The 23,154-nt window shown below is 48.9% G+C and overlaps 1 protein-coding gene across 3 annotated transcripts in view; it reads left to right on the plus strand.

Moving 5' to 3' along the window:
• SLC6A20 (solute carrier family 6 member 20) overlaps window positions 1-23,154 on the plus strand; it is a 38,622-nt gene that overhangs the window by 10,529 nt on the left and 4,939 nt on the right. For 2 of the 3 annotated variants that reach the window (XM_025376754.1, XM_025376755.1), the window contains 8 exons: window positions 3,871-4,011; window positions 5,961-6,052; window positions 10,072-10,299; window positions 13,472-13,582; window positions 14,640-14,881; window positions 15,696-15,858; window positions 20,334-20,538; window positions 22,956-23,115. In XM_025376754.1, the coding sequence (XP_025232539.1) occupies window positions 3,871-4,011; window positions 5,961-6,052; window positions 10,072-10,299; window positions 13,472-13,582; window positions 14,640-14,881; window positions 15,696-15,858; window positions 20,334-20,538; window positions 22,956-23,115 (1,342 nt within the window). The remainder of the gene's footprint in view (window positions 1-3,870; window positions 4,012-5,960; window positions 6,053-10,071; window positions 10,300-13,471; window positions 13,583-14,639; window positions 14,882-15,695; window positions 15,859-20,333; window positions 20,539-22,955; window positions 23,116-23,154) is intronic. The other variant, XM_025376756.1, reaches the window with a different exon arrangement.

Raw genomic sequence — 23,154 nt, forward strand, 5'->3', positions numbered from 1 at the left:
CCTGAGCTGTTCCTTTACTGTTTGTGTCTGGCCTTGCTCATGCAGCCAGAAGGTCCCTCACACACCTGGTAGTGGGTGCTGAGCTGGCTGGGGTCCCTCAGTTCTCCTCCTCATGGCCTCTCGTCCTCTGGAGCCTGGACTGGCATCTTTATGTGGCTGTCTCAGGCACACTGCAAGAGGAGGAAGGTGAAGCTACAAGACATCCTGAGGCCTGGGCTCTGGTACCCACATGGATACCACATTCTACTGGACAAAGCAAGCCTGAAGGCCAGCCCAGCCTCACAGGGTGGGGAATAGACTCCACCTCTTCAGGGGAGGAGCGCTGAAGAATGTGTGGCTGTATTTAATTTCCACACATGCCTTTAAGGCATGTAGTTGTATTACTACTGTATTAGGGTCCCCTAGAGGGACAGAACTAATGGGGGGAAAGAGAGACGCGGGGGACAGGGGGAGAGAGAGAGAGATAAAGGGGAGTTTATTAAGTATTAACTTACACGATCACAAGGTCCCACAATAGGCTGTCTGCAAGCTGAGGAGCAAGGAGAGCCCGTCTAAGTCTCAAAACTGAAGAACTTGGAGTCTGATGTTCAACAGCAGGAAGCATCCAGCACGGCAGAAAGATGTAGGCTGGGAGGCTAGGCCAGGCTCACCTTTTCACTTTTTTCTGCCTGCTTTACATTCACTGTCAGCTGATTAGATTGTGTCCACCAGATTAAGGGGGGGTCTGCCTTCCCCAGCTCACTGACTCAAATGTTAATCTCCTTTGGCAACACCCTCACAGACACACCCAGGATCAATACTTTGCATCCCTCAATCCAATCAATTTGACACTCAGTATTAGCCATCACAACTACCACCAAAATCATGCCCCTTGTAGTCAACCCCTTCCTACTCCCCTATTCCTGTCCACCACCGACCTGTTTTCTGTCCCTGTAGTTTTGCCTTTTCCAGAATGTCATATAAATGGAATCATCCTACTATGGTTTGAATACGTCCTCCAAAGATCATGTGTTGAAAACTCAATCTCCAATGCAACAGGGTTGAGAGGTGGAACCGTTAAGAGGTGATTAGGTCATGAGGACTCTGGCCTCGTGAATGGATTGATATCATTATTTCAGGAGTGCTTTCATTATTGAGAGAGTGGGTTTGTTATAAAAGAGAGTTCAGCCCCCTCTTGCTCCTTCTTGCTCCCTCTTGCTCCCACTTGCCCTCCCGCCTCCTGCCAAGGGATGATGCAGTAAGAAGGCCCTCCCCGGATACTAGCACCATGCTCTTGGACTTCCCAGCATCCAGAACCATGAGCCAATAAATTTCTATTCTTTATAAATTATCCAGTCTCTGGTATTCTGTTATAGCAGCACAGACTAAGACAGGTATTCTTTGGTGAAATGCCTATTCACACTTTTTTTTACATTTTTTGAAAGGGTTCTTTTTCTTATTGAGTTTTAAGAATCCTTTATATATTCTCGATACAAAGTTTTTCTCAAGATGCAAGTATTTTCTTCCAGTCCAGTTTGTGTTTTTATTCTCTTAATAGTGTCTTTCACAAAGAAGTAATGAAATCCAATTTATCGATCTTTTCTTCCATAGATAGTGCTTTTAACATTGTATTTAAGAAATCTTTGCCTAACTGAAGCTCATAAAGATGTTCTCCTGTATTCTTTTATAAGTTTTATAGCTTTTAGTTGTACATATAGTTCTATAATCCATTCTGAGATTTGTTTGGTATAAAATTTTAGTTACAGATTGAGTTTCATTTTTCTGCATATGGATGTTTGGTTGTTCTAGCATCATTTCTTGAAAAATTTATTGCAGAGCAAATTCACCTGGATTATGTGTTTATTTGAATGGTTGGGGCAGGAGTGATAGAAATGATTGATGCCTAGGGCCAAACAGCCCTCATGTTCCCACTTGGCATCAGGTTTTAGATTTCCACCCTACCCATGGGCACTGGGCAGTCAGACCCTGTCAAACAGACAGTCGTCCCCGGACCTTGTCAGGCCTTACGTAGTTACTGTTTAACACCCTGCGTGAAAACAGGATTATCTTATAACCACTGAGGGTTTGAATGTGGCTTCAAAGCCTCAGTGTGTGAGCCCAATCTTTATTGTCAGATATTTCATGATTGAGAGCTAATGACCTCTTGGACTCCTTTGATATTGAGAGGAAACTCACAAGGTGCTGAAACAAGGTTCTGAAGGGAAGGAAGGGAGCCTGGCCTGGAGGAGTTATAGCAGTGTCTGGACATGAGAGGGCAGGATTTGTTCTAGGCCCCCACATGAGCAGGATGAAGCTGGGAACTCCAAGCCTGGTGGTGTGAGCGCTCATTCACCCGTGCAGGTGGCTCGTGCCTTTCTTTCTGTGGTGTGGCCATGGGGGCTCTGCCTGATCTTTGCCCCAGCCATTCCACTTCTGGGATTTGTATCCCAAGGAAATACACAAACAAGTGGACCAGGCTTTGTTTCACAGCTTTGTTTAGGACGGCAGAAAGCTGGAAACACCCCGAGTGTCTAACAATTGATTAAATGCGGTCTGGGCTCATTTTCAGAGCAGAATATCATGCAGCTCTTTAAGGGGTGATGCAAAGGTCTGTGATTGGGAGAGTGATGGGGAATGCCATAGGGTGAGAAGAGTGGGTTACAGGATGGTACGTGTGTACAATGGAGACTTTTTGGTAAATATTAGATGTTCATGTAAGCATAGTTATTTTGTTGTTTACCTTAACAACTGAGGATCCAGTTCTCTTTGTAATCAGCCCTTAATCTTTGCAGTTGTAGTGTCTGGGTTTTATTTGATCAGAAGTCCTGCCCTCTTTTCCCACTGGACATTTTGTTAAGCTCACCCTGACAAAATTCACACTCCCTGGCTCCTCACTATCACCAACATCAGGGAACCTCAAGGGCAGGGAGCATGGTTGCTACTCTCCCATTCCACACCAGCCAGGGCCTGGCCCAAAGTAACTGCTTAGTAAGTGTCTGTTTCATACACTGCCTCATGTGGAGCAGCATCAGGGCTGTGCACAAAGCCTAAAGGAAGTGCATAGAGGTGGACAGCTGAATGCATGGATCCAGGCATGATGTTTGACATATTTAACAACACAATTGTCTTGGCTCTGATCGACTATTAGTTGCTGAAATGGAAGGTGGAATGTGGGGTTTGGCAGAAGGGCTGGGACAGGGGAGGCATTGAGAAAGGCACTCAAGCAGCTTGGGACAGTGGCAGTTTGCTTCCTAGAGAGAATGAATTTAAAGAGTTTAACAACTGACATGGCTGCATATCATCCACGGGTGGATGGACGAACAGACAGGTGGCTGAGTAGGAAGATAAAAAGATGAAAGGATGGATGGAAGGATGGAAGGATGCATGGAAGGATGGACAGATGAATGGATGGAAGTATGGATAGATGAATGGATGGATAGATGGATGGATGGATGGATAGATGGATGGATGGATGGAAAGATGGAAATACAGATGGATGAATGGAAGGATGGAAATATAGATGGATGGAAGGAAGGAAGGATGGATGGATGTAGGGTGGATAGATGGAAGGATGGAAAGATAGATGGAAGAATGGATGGATGAATGGATGGTTGGATGGAAGGATGGATGGAAGGAAGGATGGACGGCAAGTTGATGAATTAATGGTAGGCAGATAGGTGAGAGGAATGGCAGCAAGAAGGATGGATGAAAATGTGGAATGAAAGAAGGATGAAGGATGAGTAGAAAGAGGAGGATGGATGTTGGAAAGGTGGGAGAATGCATGGACAAGTGGAAAGACAGGAGGATGGAAGGATGTTTGCACAGAGGTTGAGTGGTGGTGGAGAAAAGCCCTTTGGCGGTGGCCTGGCTCTCAGCTCTGGACCTCTACAGGTAGTTTCCTGGTCCCCTACATCATCATGCTTATCGTGGAGGGAATGCCGCTCTTGTACCTGGAACTAGCTGTGGGGCAGCGCATGCGGCAGGGCAGCATCGGTGCCTGGAGGACCATCAGCCCATACCTCAGCGGTGTCGGTACGTGGGGCCCCTCCAGTCCTCTCCCACCCAGAGACCTGGGCAGCATGGGAGTGTGGGTGGGATCCCATCAGCAAAGCTGCTTGATCAAGGGGCAAGCACAAGGCCCAAGAGAGAGCCCTTGCCTGGAGTGAACAACTGGCCTGGCGGGGATGTCATAGAATGTGGGCTGAGAGGAGCTGGTTTCCTACCCACAGGGCAGTAAGACAGGGAGGATGCATGCCCCTTGGGGAACAGATGCCACCCTGCTTCTCTTCTCTGGACCTCAGCTTGGTCACCTGTAAAAGGGAAACAGCTGTAACTCCAAGTCCTGGAAACTCCCCCAACTGCTCCCTGTTAAATAACAGCTCTCTCTTTTAGTAAGCACCTACTACTTGCTGGGAGCCAGCCTGTAGGATATATGTGCATGAGCTCATTTAATCTTCTTTACACCGCTGAGGTGTTGCAGAGTGCCATTAATGTCTCTGGGGTGGGGAGGCTGAGGCCCACACGGACAGCAGGAGGGGGCTATTTCATCTCATGCCTCTCCTGAGTGACCTTGAGCCAGAGTCCCAGGCACTTCCAGGACAACCTCCACCTGCCCTGCACATCGCTTATGGCCCAGGGCTGCCTCTGCATGCAGAAGGAGCCCTGACCAGAAGTGGCCATGGCGTGTGATGCTCACCCCTCCTGCCCCAGAAAGGAAGGCAGGCAGGAAAGCAGAGTGACATTCCAAGAGCAAAGAGGGTGGAAGCATATACATGACCTCGTCGCAGATGCAGAAGAAATGTGTCCAGTGTTCTCACAAATCATCTCCAACCCCAGACTGCCTCCTTGTCTTGAATGGCTATTAATTTTTTTTTTTTTTGAGGCAGAGTTTCACTCTTATTGCCCAGGCTGGAGTGCAATGGCACAATCTCGGCTCACTGCAACCTCCACCTCCCGGGTTCAAGCGATTCTCCTGCCTCAACCTCCTGAGTAGCTGGGATTACAGGTGCCCGCCACCACGCCCGGCTAATTTTTTTGTATTTTTAGTAGAGACGGGGTTTCGCTAGACTATTAAATTTTAACACAGAAGTGTGTGGTTTTACAATCTGCCTGAATAAGTAATCACAGAGGACTTCTCAGAGGCATCTTCTGCATTATAAGAAAGATACCAGATATTTGTGCCAACCACGGGATGCTGGTGAATATTTAACAACCAGCTCTCAGAGTGGAGTGGGAGTGGAGAGGGGAAGCCCTGGTTTATAGCATATGCCGATGCCTGTGGGGGTAAACACGTGCACCATGGCCAGTTTCTACTACTGAGTGTCCCAGCACTTGGGCTTAGGGAGAGGAGGGAATGCTGGTTCTCAAGGGTTGGTGTGGGCCAGCCCCAGAGCCCTGCTGGCTGCCATCCTTCTCTCTGCTCTCTCTGCTCAGGACCCACCCTGGGTTTTGGGCAGACCTGACCAAATTACGGGCAGCCCCCTCCCCACCTCTCCTCTCCTGGCCACCAGGTGACTCAACCGCTGGTGAGCCAAGGAGGGAGCGTAACTGTACATCTGGCACAAGGTGGCACTTCACAGCAACAGTGCTTCTCACAGCATGATGTTGTGAACCCAGTTCTGCCACTTACCAGCTGGGTAGTCTTGGGCAGGCTCCAGGCCTCAGTTTTCTCCTCTGTGATACGAAGATAATACCGTCGTAAGGACCAAAGGCACGTAAAGTACTTACTTAACACAGTGCCTGGCAGTTAGATCTCAAAAACATGTCATCAGCCTCCTGTCCCAGAAGGTGAGGAGGGAGGTTGGAGAAAAAGAAATCGCCCTTATAAAGTGCTTACAGCTGCCTGGTCTCGCTTAATACTCACCACACAAGCCTGGTGGAGGGAGGCCTCGCCACAGGTGCATCCTGGGAGCACACGCTGGGCCTGGCGGAGGGGGAAGGGCCATCCTCAGTCCTCAGCCTAGCCCTCTGCTTCCTTGCAGGGATCGCCAGCGTGGTGGTCTCCTTCTTCCTCTCCATGTACTACAACGTCATCAACGCCTGGGCCTTTTGGTACCTCTTCCACTCTTTCCAGGTGAGCCACGGCCCGTGCCAGAACAGGAGTGGGAGCGAGAAAGGGAGAGAAAAGCAGGGCCACTCGCTCAGGGGAGGGGGTGTGGGGCAAGGTGAGCAGCCTCGGGGCGGGGAGCCAGTGGGTGGTGTGAGGTGGAGGGGAAGCCATGCACCCCAAACCACGTGGAGGGCTTCTGAACCCGGGCTCCACAGGCCCCTTACGCTGTAAGCAAGAGTCCACCGGTGTGAGTGTGTGTGTTCTTGGAGAGCAGGTCCATGGCCTTCAGTGGATTCTCTCTGATGCATATGACCCCCCCCAACAAACAATTAATAACTACCGCACAGTGTGCCTAGGAGGAAATCTGCGGAGAGGACTGATGGGGAGGGATTCCCTCAATCCAGCAAGACAGCAACGTCTGTCCTCCTCCCCATCCCCTTCTCCCACTTTCCACAGGGCCACTTGTGCTTCCAGGTTTCTGACTCCAGCCTGAGCCTCTCCTTTTCCCTGCAGACCTCCAAGTTCTCGTAGAAGGACCACTGTCACCCTGTAACACAGTAGGGCCATTCCTAAACATTTTAAACCACACATTTCTGATGATAACTGCAGCTGACACTCCGTAGAAAACGTGGAAGGGGCTGGAAATTGTAGAGAAGCGAGAACTCCAGTTCCACACAGAGAGCTGGTGTTATATCCAGGACAAGAGGAATTTTCCTCTCCACTGCTCATGCTCATTTCTGTTACCTGGCTCCTGCCGCTCCGCTCTCAGGAACCCCATCCTCCACTGCCTCCACCTGCTTCCAGGAACCACCTTCACCTTGGCTTCTTCCCAGATGGGAACAGAGGAGGAGGCAGGAGCTAATCAGGCCAATGCCTTACCCTTTGTCCCTGAGCCAGGCCTTCATGGGACATGCCTGTCCCCTAGGTCCACAAGCAAGACAGGGCTGGCATGGACTGTGGACTGAACTGGGTTTGCCTCTGGGATGCTTGGGCACAGCCTTGACTCTGTGGGGGCGTGAGGAATGCTTGGGTGAATGACTTTAATAATCCTGATTTGGCATACCCTACTCTGGCTTCCCAATGAGCTCCACCAAGCTTGCCCCATTGCACATATCTCTGGCAAGAAAGATGTGCCCTGAGCTTAGCTGCAGTTCCTCCTTCTTTCCCTGGTTCAACCTAGAGTTTCATGAACACTGGCCACAACTCTGCCTCTCCCCAGCCTTCTAGGTGGAAACAGAGCAACTCTTCTCACTCTCTTGCCTGGTGACTGTTTCCTATCCTCTCTGCAGGGCTGCCATGTATGGTTGGGCAGGTTGTGCACTGCACAATGGTACCCCCCCCCCCCAACTAAGGGCTTGCCATACACATTGTAAACATGATAGATTTGTATACTTATTAAGACAAGTTTCCAAAAGCAGAAGCAATGTGTCTTGTCCTAACAAAATCAGAATAAGTTGCTCATCCCCCAAAAGCAAAAATAAAGTGCCTCAAGAAAGGGGCACTTTTTTCTAATAGTCAGAAGAATGGGGGCCAGCAATTCCTGAAAATCACTTAAGTATTCATTCATTGCATCCTTCATAGGTCTGTGGACTTATCCCTTAGTCCCTCTACTTTGAAGCCCTCCTCCATGGTCCCGTAATAATGAGAGGAATAGTAGCTGCAGACATTCACTTACATGTGCTCTGGGTCAGACACAGGTCCCAGCACTTTAGAAGTGTTCACTCAGGTAATCATTACAGCCACCCTGCAAGGCTGAGCGCACTGAGCACCCGAGCAGAGGGGAGCCGAGTAGCTCATAGCTGGTGGGGTTGGAATCAGGCACCTGGTCCCCGAGTCTGTGCTCCTGTCTACTCACTCCCTGGCCAGGCTTTCCAGCCTTGGGTCCAGCCCTTCTCAGCAGGAGCACCTGTGCTGTTATGCATGCAAATGCAGGGATCCTTGTCCTCACCTGCTGGTTCAGAGGTGGGTGAGGGAGGTCAGACTGGGAACTGGCCCATTTAACAAGTTCTCCTATACTCTAAACCTTCTTCACCCTGGCTGCACACTGGGGAGATGAAGTTGTGGGGCGCGGGGTGGGGAGGTGTGAAAAATCCAATGACCAGGCCCTACCCTAAACAGATGAAATCAGAGTCACTGAGGGTGCAGCCTGGACATCACCCCTGGGTGACTTAGTTGTGTAGCCAAGCCTGGGAAGCAGGCCTGGGCTGGCATCAGCAGGTGGTCCAGTGAACAGACTCAGGTCAGTCCCACACAGGCTGTAAATGGCCCAAGGGGATGTCAGCCAGGGCAGCTTGACTGGGCTTCAGGTCTACTAGGACCCCTCTCACCTGCCTGGGACTTGGTGCTGGCTGCCACCAGGCACCTCAGTTCCCTCCATGTGCCTCCCTCTCCTTGCATCCGCATCATTCAGGAAGCTAGCCTGGATGTCCCACAGCTGGTCTCCAAGAGGGTGAGAGGCTAGCTACAGGGTTCTGAAGGCCTGGGCCGGGAAGTCACTCACACAGCATCTCTTCACCATATTCAGTTGGTCAGCGTGCATCGGAGGCCAGCCCAGGCTCACAGGGTGAGGCAAGAGATGCCACTTCTGGATGGGAGAAATGTGCACATGGGGAGGGGAAGGACTGTTGGTGGCCAGCTTTGAACACGATATGGGTCAAAGCGAGAAACCAGCTCACACATTCCAATAGGCTAGGGTGGCCCTGGGGAGGTATGGCAGGGGTGGGCATGGAGGTCCTCACCAGCACAGTCTCGAGCGCTGTCTGGGTATGCAGACCTGGGCTCCAGCTGCCTACTGGCACAGCAGCCATGACCCATCAGGTGATACCCCTGGGCCTTGGTTCTTTTCCTGTGAAATACGGGATTGAGCCCAGTGGGGTGGTCAGACTTGCTTCCATTAATGATGCATTTTGTCTAATTAAATCTGGACTTGCAGAACCCAGATATGTGCAAAACTGATCAATGTGGGGCTGGTCCTCAAAGAGCAGGGCTGGGATCTCCCACCCCGCAAGTCAGAAGTAATTTTTCCTCCCCTCCCTCCCATCTCAGCACCACCGTTTACTACTTGGCCTTGGGTCATGGTCACGATGCATGCACCATTGAGGCTCCTGTGTTCATAAGTGACATGCCCACAGCCTCCTGTGGGGGCACACCTGGAGCCTTCTCTTTCCTTACTAACAAGCTTTCCCAATCCCTGCCTGCCTTGGAGTCCCTGCCAAATGCAAGTGATGCTGCTACCTCCCTTGCTGTAGCAAGCCCTAAGGAAAGAGCCTCTGCTTGTTCTCACTTGGGTGGTCTTTGTTGATTTCCGCAAGTCCCTAACAAGTCCTGAGATGCATGAGCCTCAGGTTCCGTGCTCACTAAGTGCTGGTGGTGAATGGCATTTCCTGCAACATACACTGGGTTTGGAAGCTAGCAGGAGATGAGGTTCAGGCCCCACAGCTGTCTTGCCTTTCTGAGCCTGAGAGACCCTGGTGCTAGTGACTTCTTTGAGCTAGAGTCAAGGTATACCTGAAGCAGTTAGACTCCTGGACTTTGCAGGGTGGAGCCAGTAAGACTCTCATCTGCTTAAGCTACTCTGAACTGGGCTCTCTGTCACTTTCTCTAGTTGGTTAAATAGGGACTCTCTCAGTCATTGACCAAGTCTTAAGCAATCTGGGCCAGTGCTGCAGAGGGTGTGGTTTGAGTGCCCGAGCTGACTGTGCACAGGCCGTGGGTGGAAGTCCCATCATCATAGCTGGCCTGGCCGTGGTCCATTCACTGTTCAGTCTCTGGGACCCACCACGGAGTTCAGTAGTCCTCAGGGAGCACCTGAAGAATTGCAACGAGAGCAGAGCCCCCTCCTCCAACCCCTTCCTGCCTCACCCGTGCCCCCTGACAAACTCTCCAACTCCTGGTCTGCCTTCAGGGGCTCCAGCCACCTGCCCTTCCGGGACGAGCACCCTTCTCTTTCAAGAGTCTCCACTCAGGGTCACCTCCCTCACCCCTGCCACAGCCTTTGTCCTCAGCCTTCACCTCTCTGGATAACACTCGCTTTGGTCCCACAGGATCCCCTGCCGTGGTCTGTCTGCCCACTGAATGGTAACCACACAGGCTACGATGAGGAGTGCGAGAAGGCGTCCTCCACACAGTACTTCTGGTACAGGAAAACCCTCAATATCTCGCCGTCCCTCCAGGAGAACGGGGGTGTGCAGTGGGAGCCGGCGCTGTGCCTCCTCCTGGCCTGGCTGGTGGTGTACCTGTGCATCCTGCGTGGCACCGAGTCCACTGGCAAGGTGGGACAGCGAGGCACAGACGCCCGGTGCTCCTGGCGGGTGGGAGGGTGCGCCAAGGGGCAGCTGCCTCTGTCTCCAACCCTGGGCAATGCCAAGGGAGTGCCCTCTGCAGTGGAGAGGCAGCAGCTATGTTAGGGCAGAGGGCACAGATGGTGTCGCTGGGACAAGTCACCTACTAGATGACTATAGAGACGGCCAGAGGTGGTTAAAGTTGCAACCCTAAATCTCAAAACAAGGACTTTCTTACCAAAAAAAAAAAAAAAAAAGTTTTTCTGTACCAGTCGGCCCAAAATCCATACCACCCAGGCAACCAGACAGTGAGTTTGCTTTTCTTTAAGACTGTATGTGTCCTCAAGACACCCTAGCCACTGGCTCTCCAGCTCAGCTACACATTGATATTTTCTGGAGCGCTTTCAAAAATCTCATGCCTTAGCCCTGCCCCCAAAGTTCTGCAGTAACCAGTTTGGGATGTGCCCTGAGCAATGGGGTGGGTGGGGGGATTTTAGAAGCTTGCCAAGTGATTCTAGTGTTCAGCTGAGTTTGAGACCGACCCTTTGTTCTAAGCTGCTTCCAATCACCCTCCATAGCTGTCAGGCTTGATCTCCATAGTCCTTTCTTGGTGCATCCCAAGGCTCACACTTTCACTGGGGCTGACATGTTCCTGCAGCTCTAGTCTGCTCCATGTGGAAGATCTGCTTTCAGTGTTCCTATCACCCGTCACCTGCCTGAAGTTTCAGCAGATGTCCCAGAGCCTAGCACGCCCTGTCTCATTCACCGTCACTTCTCACCGTAGACCCAACATGGCTTGGGCACCCACATTGTCTCATTCTGGCAACAGCCCCTCAAGGTAGATTTCATGATCCCACTCACCTGAGGCTCAGAGAGGTAAATTGACTTGCCCAGGGGCACAGCTAGTGAGGGCAAAGCCCAGCCTCACCCCAAGACTTCCCATTGCCTTGGTTTGGTAGCCACATAGCTCTCTCTATGCCTTAATGATGTCATCAACTCCAACTGTCACCTGCTGAGAGTCCTAAGAGCCCACCTGTCCTCACCCTCTGACTACCTGAGTTGCCTCCTCCAGCTGCACCCCACCCCCCATGTATTTCTTGAGGCATTAGACCAGAGCTACCCATGGTATTCCAGGGCCCATGGGACAACTCCAGTATCATGCCTGGTAGGACATTTTATTTTGGTTTCCAAGACCCCCTGATGGCCAGCCTCTAAGCCCCCGAAGCCCCCTATGCTATGGCTGAGGAGAGGGACGAGTGAGCACAGGTGCTCTTCCCCCGAGAGAGCTTAGGACCTACAGCAGCTCACTCAGTCCCATCGTAGAGCCTGGCCATACTGTCATGCTCATAAAAAATGTTTTTGTAATTTATCTTTGCCAGGTTATTATGATCATGATCCAAAAGATCAGAGGGTAACATCTGCAGATACAGAGATTAGAGACCATTACTTTTCCTGATCACTTAGAAATGTGTTACATGAGACCTGTCATGCCATAAAAACTTACTTATTCTTATCGTCTATTTCCTCTGCTTCAGCCATACCCTTCTCCATGGAAAAATACCCCAACAGCTCTATGTAAAGGGAACTAATCTTGTCACAGACCATGTGCCATTTCCTGGCATCCCCTGTTGGAATTGCCTTTGTTTCCTGCCAGAATCTCTGCACAGTGGTCAGAATTGGTTTCTTCCAATAGGTTAGGCTGGATCACATGTCGAGCAATTCTGCCCACTTGGGGAGACTCCATGAGCCTCCGGGAAACTTGCTCACCTCGGGAGAAGGAGGGAAATTCCTGGGGCTGGCCCTAAGGGCCTGCTTAGTGCCCATTGTGATGGATGTTGGTCACGAGTGAGTGCCCTGTCTTTTCATCTCTATCTCTTATCTGGTTTCTTTTCTTATAACCTTGGGTGGATTTATTACTCTTCTCAAGTTACAACAACCTCAGCTAAGAAGCAGTGATAAAAGACACACCCCGCATTCCACCTGCTGTCCTCTGGGTGACAGGGCACAGAGTGCCACTCTGGCGGCCTTGGAAATGGATAAGAAAATGACACCACATCTCAGTGGGAAGGGAGGGTCAAGTGTAATTCAAGTTCACCTGAACATGAGCCACCAGCCATATTTCTCACAGAGTGACTCAAACTTTAAGGGAACTCTTACACAAAAGACAATCTAGCAAAATATTTATTTGCTTTACAAATGAGGCTCTGGTACACATATGAGTTGATTTACAGAAAAAATTCCATTCCTGGCTAGGCACACGTGCACTTGAAGGTCTGTATTCTATGGCTTTGTAACAGTTAGAATCACCCAGAGCATGACAGGTGACTACTAACGCTACCATGAACACCGAATATATTAACAAAACATCATTGAACTTACCATGCATGTTGGTGGAGAAAGAAGATCTGATTGACAAAAATGTCCATTCAGGTGTGATGTTAAAGCCTAAGGAAGTAAACCCTTTTTGGAGGGTTGCCATAAAAATCAGATCTGAATTTCCTATTGTGTTTATTATGGAGACATTGTCCTCTACTCTACACGTCGCTGCTTTCCTGCATGAGCACTCATGACCAATCTGCTCTTAGGCCCCAATCCCGGGGAAATCTGTCCTTCTCCAAGCTGCAGATTTTTGTTTTCCTTTTAATTGTGTTCCTGCTTTGTGTGTAGGCCACCAGGAAGCTCGGAGCTGAATCTGGCTCAGAAACTGGGTAGAGACTCATGCACAGATTCTATGGGTTGCTTTTTCCTGTGGGCTTATTACTGGATTGCCCATATATTTTTTTGAGGCTGATTTCTTTATCTAGCAATTTTGAAATGTTAATGTGACTGATGTGTTTTTGTGGGTAACCTCAAATCCTTTCCGGAATAAGGTCAGGTTGAAGGGAGGGTGGAAGGCAGAGGCTCGGTACCTGTTTGCCTCTTCTCTACCGAATAAGAAATGTCCTGCTGGTCACAACTGTGAGCGACCACATCCCACCAACCCATTTCTCCAGCCCTAACCCAGAGCCTGTGTGTGACCAAGAATCTCCATGCCTTTTCCAGCTGTCAGCAGCTGGGCAGTGCAGCCTGAATACCCCAGATATGGCGGTGTTCCGTGGGGCGTGGGTCTGTCCTGTGGACCCCACCGCTCCGGGAGGCCGACTCTGTCCTCTGATGCCCGCAGGTGGTGTATTTCACGGCGTCACTGCCCTACTGCGTGCTCATCATCTACCTCATCAGGGGCCTCACGCTCCATGGAGCCACCAACGGCCTCATGTACATGTTCACTCCCAAGGTACGGGCTGAAGCGGGAGGGCCCTAAGGGCGCCCCTCACTCATCCTGCCACCTTCCAGGACAGGTGGGAAGAGGGAAAGATGGAGAGTGGGCCAACGCTGTACCCAGGGAAGCTGATGTGAGCCCACCAGGGTGTGGTGGGAGTGTGGAGTACCTGCAGTCGCTGGATCACCTCCTCAGCCAGGTCGTCCCCACTCCCTGTTAATTCTGGAGCATTAAGTCTTTCAGCCTCTCCTTTTCATCCTCACTGTCCCCCAACTGCTGCACCCCCACCACTGCCTCACCTCAAGCCCCTTTCAAACTGGACCAAGCTTTTTCCCATGAGCACTGCTCTGGTCATCTTGTTTGTGGGCTCATATGGTTCCCTGCACCCGTTTCCCTACAGGGTTTCCTACAATCCCTTCCCAACCCACCCACTCTTCATGCACCCCACACCCAGGGTTCATCCATGGAGGGTGCCCTCTTGCCTTTGGGATGGGGCAAGTTCTTCATTTAGCAAATCTAGCCCCTGGAAATTAAATGACTGTGTCATCCTCCTCCTTCCCCATTCCAAACGCTCCCTGATGTCAGTGCCGAGAGTCAACCCACACCTAGACCTCCCCTGCCAGGCCACACCACCTCCATCTCTGAATGCCCAGACCTGTGCAGTGTCTGCCTGTGAATCAGGGCTCCATGTGTGTTTTAATTATTTTACCCTGCAGTATTCCATTGCACACCTCTGCACTGATGTATAGTGGTGAGCATAGCTGCTTCTGGTTACACACCTCCTATGACTGAAGTGCTGTAGAAGATACGTAGCACCTTATATCCTCCACATAGCACCTGTATTCTCCACAGCACCTTAGCCATGGGAGGTGTGCAGCTTGAGCTGTGTGTTTCATCTGCCAGGGAGTGGATGGGGCTAGAAGAGCTGGTCTCCAGTCCCAGGGGTGCCCCGATGGCTGCGTGCTGTAGGCGAGCTCCTTCCCCTCTCTGGGTTACTCTCCTGTTGAGGGTCTAAGTGTTTGTTTGGAATCTCACCCAGGGCTCATCAGCCCTGTCCCTGTTGGCCTTCCAGATGGAACAGCTGGCCAACCCCAAGGCCTGGGTCAACGCAGCCACCCAGATCTTCTTCTCACTCGGCCTGGGCTTTGGCAGCCTGATCGCCTTCGCCAGCTACAATGAGCCGTCCAACAACTGCCAGAAGCACGCCATCATTGTGTCCCTCATCAACAGCTTCACCTCCATATTTGCCAGCATCGTCACCTTCTCCATCTACGGCTTCAAGGCCACCTTCAATTATGAAAACTGCTTGAAGAAGTAAGCTCGGGCTGTCCCACCGAGTCCCAGGCCTCCCTGAGCTCTGAGCTGAAGGGTCGCCTGGGCAAGGGCTGGGGCAAAGTGCACCAGTTTTGGAGTCCTCAATCCAGGGCTCACGTTCAGACTCCTTATACCACCACCAGTTGCCGGGGGGCCTGGGGCATATCAACATCTGCCTGGCAGGGACGAGGGCACGTTAATGTGTTGCGAGCACTTAGCGTAATAGGACATACGACAATCAAACTTTGTTTCTTCTACTCCATCTCCCCAACCTCAAAAGTAACCAAGAAGCCTCTAGCTAAGCCACAGAGATTGCAGGATACACTTTCTGTGGCGCCTTGCCCAAAATACATGGACATCATCCAGGAGGTATGCTGTCCAGTTGGGTAGTTACCAGCCACAAGTGGCTGTTTACAAATTTACATTTAAATCAATGCAACTTAATTCATATTCCCATGTTACTTTCAATCAGTTGCTCAGTGTCCACCATCAAGTACTCAGTTGCCATATGTGGCAGTGAGTGCCAAATGGGACAGCCCAGATAGAGAACATTTTCATCAGCACGGAAACTTCTGCTGGACTATGTTGGTCCAGAGGTTAAAATAGCCTCGCTGTGTGAGTTTGGTGCCTGTTGTCATCATTGTTCATATCTGAGGCTTCTTCAGTGCCATTCAAAATTACCCCGCCCTTTAAAAGGTCACCAAGCAACAGGTTCCCTTTCCTCACCTAATCAGAAAAGAAGAGGCTGATGGGCGGCTTTGGTGACAGCTGCCTTTCTGATCAGTGAAGGTCGGTCCGATGGTGTGTTCTGCAGGGTGACTCTGCTGCTGACCAACACTTTTGACCTTGAAGATGGCTTTTTGACGGCCAGCAACCTGGAGCAGGTGAAGGGCTACCTCGCATCTGCCTACCCAAGCAAATACAGTGAGGTGTTCCCGCACATCAAAAACTGCAGCTTGGAGTCGGAGCTAGACACGGTAACGTGCCCAGGCAAGGTTGGGGACTATCTTCTCTCCACACACTCATGGGGACCTTGGTGAGCTGCTCACTTGGGAGCTAGGTGAGGTCCATAAAAATGAAGAAGGATCTTGAATAACTTTTCCTGCAACTCCAAGGAGAAGAGAGGCTTTACCACCACTCTCCTGAGGGCTGCTGGAGAATGCTAGTTACAGTAAACTTCCTGGGGGACCTCTCTGTCCGTTCTTTTTCTTTTGTGTTTCTAAGCTTTTAAAATACAGGAAAGTAGAGAGAATAATATAACAAACACCCATATATATACCACTCAGAAAGATCCATTATAAACATTTTGTCATTTTGAGTTCAGATTTTTTTTATATAAAGGGAAAGAACGTTTCAAAGATGAAGTTAAAAAGTCCCCTTTGTTTTCCCTACTCACCAGAGGCAAGAACCTTCATTTTTATATTTTATATTTTACATTTTTATACTCATGTATTCTTAAATAATATCATTGTTTTGTTGGCAGTTTTTATTTTATTTTATTTTTTTCCAGCAAGCCTTTGGACTCCTATGTCGGCAGTTTTTAAATAGGCATAAATGGTCTGGAAAGATACTTCTCTCATTCAGCATTTTAATTTTGAGATCTGTCCACAATAACACATGCGGAGCCTCATTGTTCATTTAAATGCTGCATTTTATTCCATCACACAAGTATACTGCAATTTATCCATTCCCTTACTAATAGACATTTGGAGGTTTTTTTTTTAATTTTTGCTACTGAAAGTCATCTTTATATTTTACAGAATTATCTCTGCTGTGCTGGAAGCTTTATTTTTTCACATTAGTTTGAGGATCAGTTTGATAAGTTTCATTGGAAAAAAATCTAGGGAATTTTTACTAGACTTGCATTGATTTTATAGTGTAACTTGGGGAGAATTAATATGTTTTGAATTGTGACATTCGACTTAGGAACATACTTTCTCTCATTCACTCAAGTCTTTTAAAATATTCTTCAGCTAACTTTCTCTATGAACATCTTGGCACATCTTTCATTAGATTTCTATTACCTTACTGTTTTATTGTATTGTGAATGGTGTCTCTTCCCCTCATTCTATCATTGTTTGTTTTTGTTGCAAAAGGAAGCTAAAAATTTTGTATGTTGACCTTGTATCTAGCAATCTTTATGAATTCTCTTATTAATTCTCACATTTAGCTATAGACTTGCTTCAGTTTTCTATGTTAAACTGTCCTATCGCCTGCAGACTGAATTTCGCATTTTTCTTTTCAGTGCTTATATCTCATTCCCTTGTTCTTATTGTATTCACTAGCATTTCTAGCACATGGGAGTAGAAGTGATAGTGGGCATATTTGTCTAATTCTTATATTTAAAGTAAACACTTCTAGAGATTATTTCTACAGAGTGTTCCTAGGTAATGCTTTTCAAGGGTAGGGAGTAGGGAGGGCCTATGGCTCTGGTTGCCAGTAAGCTACTTTGGAGGTTGGTATTTTTGGTGTGGTTGGTTGGTTGGGTTGGGTTTGTTTGGCACTTTGTTTCCTGGGTACAACCACTGTAGGTCATTTCATGGGTTAGGCAATGCTTTTTTCTCCTGCTTGTTCAGCCCTAGCTCCATGCTTGCACTGGCCTGTGGCATGAGCCTACTTCCCTGGGCAGGCATCAGACCGCAGCCCCCAAACCCCAGCCTTCAAGGCCTAGGTCCTGTTCAGGTGATCCATGAGGTCCTTCGGCTTCCGCACCTGTTCAGTGCTTTCACTTCAACTTTCCTTTATGGTTTTGGCACCTGGGAGTTTTCCTCACTACTTTTGAGCTTGGCTCTACAGCCAAGATTTACATGGTTGGTTATTGATTTATCTAGACTTCGTTTTTCCTGTTGCTTTGTTCTTTTTTTTTCTCTTTCTTTCTTTTCTTTCCTCATTCCACTTTATTCCCTGCTGTTTGGAATTTGGCTGCTTGATTTCTTCTTGAAATTTTCCTTTCATATTTAACTTAATAAAGTCTAAAGTTAAACAGCATCTTGACCTCCTTCCCAAAATTCAAAAGGACATTAGAGTACTTTCATTTTATTGCTCCCATTTTAAATGATTGTTGTCTAGTTCTGTCTCTTTAACCCCATACACTGGACATGACATTATTATTATTTTATACAGCTCTTGTATTTACCTACATGTTTGCCATTTTATTTGTTCACCATTCTTTCTTGCATCCCAGTGTCTCCAAAGGTTTTTCCTTAAAATACTTTCATTTAGAGCAGTTTTCTTAAATTTTATTCTGTAATTGGCATCTATCTTTTAAAGATATTTTTCCTCAGCGTAGAAAATTCCAGGTTAACAGTTATTTTCTCTCAACACTTTGAAGATGTTTGCTATGTGATTCAGGCTTCCATTGTTGCTGTTGAAATTTTATTTCATTCTTTGTAAGCAAGCAGTTTTTTCTCTTTCTCATGATCTTCTCTTTGTCTTTGGCCTCTGCAATCTAGACATGGCATGAATATATTTTTATTTATCCACTCTAGGCCTAGGTGAGGTTGGGCTTCCTGGATCTATGGATCCATGTTTCTTATCAGTTTTGGAAAATTCATACCTATTATCTCATAATCATTGTCTCTGATTATCTCATTTTTCTCCTTTTGGAACTTCATTAGATGTGACTTTTTCATCCTGTCCTACAGGTTTCTTAACCTCTCTTTTATTTTTCCCATCTTCTTATCCTTTTTTTATCTTATTGAGTCATTCCTGGATATATCTTTCAGTTCACTAACTCTCTTTTCAGCTGCATCTAATCTGGTATTTAATTGTCAACTGAACCTTTTAATTCAATAACTATATTTTTTATATAGATGCTATTTTTTTCCAATTTATTTGTCCATCCCAATAGTTTCTTGATACATGTTTATCTTTGTAATGTTATTCTTTGTTTCGTTAAACATTTCATACATAACTGTTTCAGTCGTGGCCATAGGCAAGAGAAGGAGAGCAGTATTTTAACACTGTTTAGAATTGCTGGCTCATGATAATAATAAAAGGTATATCAACTTTTTGTAGATTTTTACTATTGTTTTTAAGTTCTCTACAAGTAGTCACTCCCTTGTTGTTAGCACATGAAGCCAACTATTTTCGGTATGCCTCTGAGTAGCTGGTATGCTATAGAATTGACCTGTGTTCTTGTATTAGTCAATGCAGCCTGCTATAACAAAATATCATAGACTGGGTGGCTTAAACAACATAAATTTATTTTCTTTTATTTACTTTTAGTAGAGACGAGGTCTTGCTATGTTGCCCAAGCTGATCTCAAACTCCTGAGCTCAAGTGATCCTCCCACCTAAGCCTCCCAAAGTGCTAGGATTATAGGCATGAGCCACTGTGCCCAGCAAGCAATAGGAATTTATGTCTCACAGTCCTGGAGGCTGAGAAGTCCAAGATCAAGGTCCAGCAGGGTTTGGTTTCTGATGAAGGCCTGTTTCCTGATTCATGAATACTTATCTTCTCACTGTGTCTTCACACAATAGAGAGTTCTCTCTGTCTCTTCCTCTTGCTATAAGACCACAGTCTGGTCAGATTAAGGCTCCAATATTATAACTCCGTTTAACCTTAATTACTTCCTAAAGACCCTATCTCCAGATACAGTCACATTGGGAGCTAGGGTTTCAACATACAAATTTCAGGTGGACACGGTTCAGTCCATAGCAATTCTGAATCTGACAATCCAACATCTGCCACCCTTGGGGAGGGTTGTTCTAAATCTTATTTCTTATTCTTGCTAGTTCTTCACTCACAGTGACTTCTCTCCTTGTGGGTTTGTAAATCCCTGTTTGTGAGCACTTTGCTTAATCTCTGGGAAACCTATGTGTCTAAATTGGGGGGCTTCTACCCAGGGAGGGCTTGTTTTTGCTTCTTCTGTGGGTAGCCAGGGAGTATACACAACTTATCCCTTTTGAGCCCCTTGGGGGATTGTCTTTAAGCAGGAATTCCAGCCTCAATTTCCATAGCTTAACATCTCTGCAACAGCGTTACCAACACAGGGACCTGACCGCTGAGCACCTGGCCCTCCTGGTTGCCTGCTGACCAAGCTGGCTCTCCACAATTCTGCTTCCTGCTGCCCTGGCCCCACCCTCCCTCCTCAGGTCCCAGCCACAGAGGTTTCAGAACACCTAGTCAGTCATCACATTAGAAGCAGAAATTATGCACTGTTTTATTCTTTTTCATCCAGAATTTACGTAAATTGGGGCAGGAGAGGGGAACTCAGTGTTGCAGGCTGGCTGCAAGTTCTCACATGCTTTGTATATATGAGCTCCCAGCAGCTCCCTTTCCTTTTCGACCCAGCTAAGTGTAAGGGGCTGGTCTGCAGATGGAAGCTCCAACCTCACAATGTGGCTTCTCATGGCCACTTCCAAGGTACCCCACGTTGCTTAGCACTGAATGTGTGAATAAGACTGTAAGTCCCTCATGCATGTAACTGGTGTCTTCTCACCCTGGGCAGGCCGTCCAGGGCACTGGCCTGGCATTCATCGTCTACACGGAGGCCATTAAAAACATGGAGGTGTCCCAGCTGTGGTCGGTGCTCTACTTCTTCATGCTGCTGATGCTGGGCATTGGGAGCATGCTGGGAAACACAGCGGCCATCCTTACCCCTCTGACAGACAGCAAGATCATCTCCAGCCACCTGCCCAAGGAGGCCATCTCAGGTCAGCAGGCCAGCCAGTGGAGGGGGCGGGGATCAGGAAGGCCAGGGCATGGGAGTGAGCAAGGGAGAGTTCCCTCAGGGGTCGTGAGGGGGCTGCAGCCACCTCACCATGGTCCTGCCACGTCTTCTCACAATCCAGGACCTGGGCCACATGATTCATCCTGTGCGTTCCATTCTCCACATCACAGGGAAGTGAAGTGGCCACCCTGACCCAACTCCCCAACCTGACATTCGAAGTTCTCCAGGCTAGGAGAGAACTTGCTGTTGTTTTTGTTTGTTTTCATTGAAGTATATTATATATATTTCAGACAGGGTCTCACTCTGTCACCCAGGCTAGAGTGCAGTGGCGTGATTTTGGCTCACTGCAACCTCCATTTCCCGGGTTCAAGTAATTCTCCTGCCTCACCCTCCCGAGTAGCTAGGATTACAGGTGCACGCCATGACGCCTGGCTAATTTTTGTGTCTTTAGTAGAGACGGGGTTTCACCATGTTGGCCAAGCTGGTCTTGAACTCCTGACCTCAGGTGATTCGCCCATCTCAGCCTCCCAAAGTGCTGGGGTTACAGGCGTGAGCCACCACACCCAGCCTGAAGTATGACTATTATTAAGTGTAGAATTCTTAAGTGCAAACTCAGTGGATTTTACATATGTGTCCACTCGAGGAACCACCACCTAGGTCAAGATACAGAACATTTTCTGCACCCTAGACAGCTCCTTCACACCCCTTCCCAGGAAGTATGCAGCCCTGGAGTTCACCTCTATTCTGACTTCTACATTTTAGGGGTTTTTTTTTCCTTTTTTTTTTTTTTAAGACAGTCTCACTCTGTCACCCAGGCTGAAGTGCAATGGTGCGATCTTGGTTCACTGCAACCTCCGCCTCCCAGGCTCAAGCTGTTCTCATGCCTCAGCCTCCTGAGTAGCTGGGATTACAGGTGCACACCATGATGCCTGGCTAATTTTTGTATTTTTAGTAGAGACAGGGTTTCACCGTGTTGGCCAGGCTGGTCTCAAACTCCTGACCTCAAGTGATCTACCTGCCTCGGCCTCCCAAACTACTGGGATTACAGGCATGAGTCATTGCGCCTGGCCTTCCTGTTCTTGAATTTCATATGAACGAAGTCCTGTTGTACATACTCTGCACCTATTTTCTTCACTCAGAATCTACCTGTGAGATCCACTCATGTTTCGAGCAGCGATCGTCTGCCCCTTTTTCTGCCTATATAGTAATCCACTGTAAGATCACATACCAGTTTCTTTATCCATTCTGCTGTTGATGGACATTTCAGTTCTTAGGAAATGAGCTGGCTTTTCCAATTACATCTCTCATGGTTTCATTCCCTGGCCCATCTGCAACCAGAGTGCCTCGAGGACCCTGTGGCCTACACCTCTGCCTCTGAAGACACCATTCCTCCACATGCAGGATGAATCAAACCCAGCTCCCAGGCCATCTCCTTCAAGCCCCGAGCACTCCAGTTGGAGTTGCCCCCACCTCTTCAGAGTCCAGCAGCACTTAGCCCCCCTCCTCGGACCTGGTCTCTGTAGCCAACACTAGGTGTGCCTGTAGCCCTTGGCCAGCACATGGTCCCTTTCTCCTTGTGTGTCCCCATCAGGATGGCAGGAGGGCTCGGTAGCTAGCAGTGTACGGTGTGGTAGTGGAAAGGGCAGGTGTGGGCTCTAGACTCAGACACGCATGGGGTCCCCAGGGGAGGCAACTGGAGGAGACTGGGATGAAGGCCCAGGTTCTGGAGGCTAAAGGGCCTGGGTCTGAATCCTCACTCTGCCACTGACGTGCTATGGGACGTCGGGGGAGCCTTGGACATCTCTGAGCCTTGCCTTCCCATCAGTGAAAGGGGGCTCTGGAAATCTGCCTCAGAGGCCTAAGGGTCCAGCGCATTGCAAGTGCCTGGCACGTGGGAGGATCTTGGTGGACATGTGTCTCTTCCCCGCCCCACCCCCTTCTTGGTGGATGCAAGTCCTCTCTAGGAAGTCCTTATGGGGCCACCCCATATTCAAGCCACCTCCCTTGATTCTTTTCTCATAAGCTCCAGGGCTGAGTTGTTGGGATAAACAGAGAGGGTTATAATTGCAGACCCACAGCCTGGGCGGGATCCTGGAATGGCAGTGCCCACCACGTCTGCTTGTTCATTGAGCTTGAAGCTCTGCCTCCCCTGCAGGGCAGCTCAGTGAGTCAACATCAATGACTCCTGCTGACACACTTCGGGACACCATTGTGCCCCCTGCCCCACACACATGGCACACACCTTCAGAGAGTCCAACCCACAACAGCTCTTTCAACCCATGTGGATGAACCAATCAGCCAAGGTCCCCCGAGGGCCAGTGGCCCCGCTGTCCCTTAGAGAACTGGTGAGCAGTAGTGGGGGGTTTTGGGCAGGTGAGCAGCTGGTCTTGTGGCCCCCAGGTCTGGTGTGCCTTGTCAACTGTGCCATCGGCATGGTGTTCACCACGGAGGCTGGGAACTACTGGTTTGATATATTCAACGACTACGCGGCCACACTGTCCCTGCTGCTCATCGTGCTGGTGGAGACGATTGCCGTGTGCTACGTGTACGGGTTGAGGAGGTGAGGAGGCCCAGGACCCCTAGTTGCGCAGGGAAAACA

The sequence above is a fragment of the Theropithecus gelada genome, chromosome 2, assembly GCF_003255815.1.
Source record: "Theropithecus gelada isolate Dixy chromosome 2, Tgel_1.0, whole genome shotgun sequence".
Taxonomy (NCBI): Eukaryota; Metazoa; Chordata; class Mammalia; order Primates; family Cercopithecidae; genus Theropithecus; species Theropithecus gelada.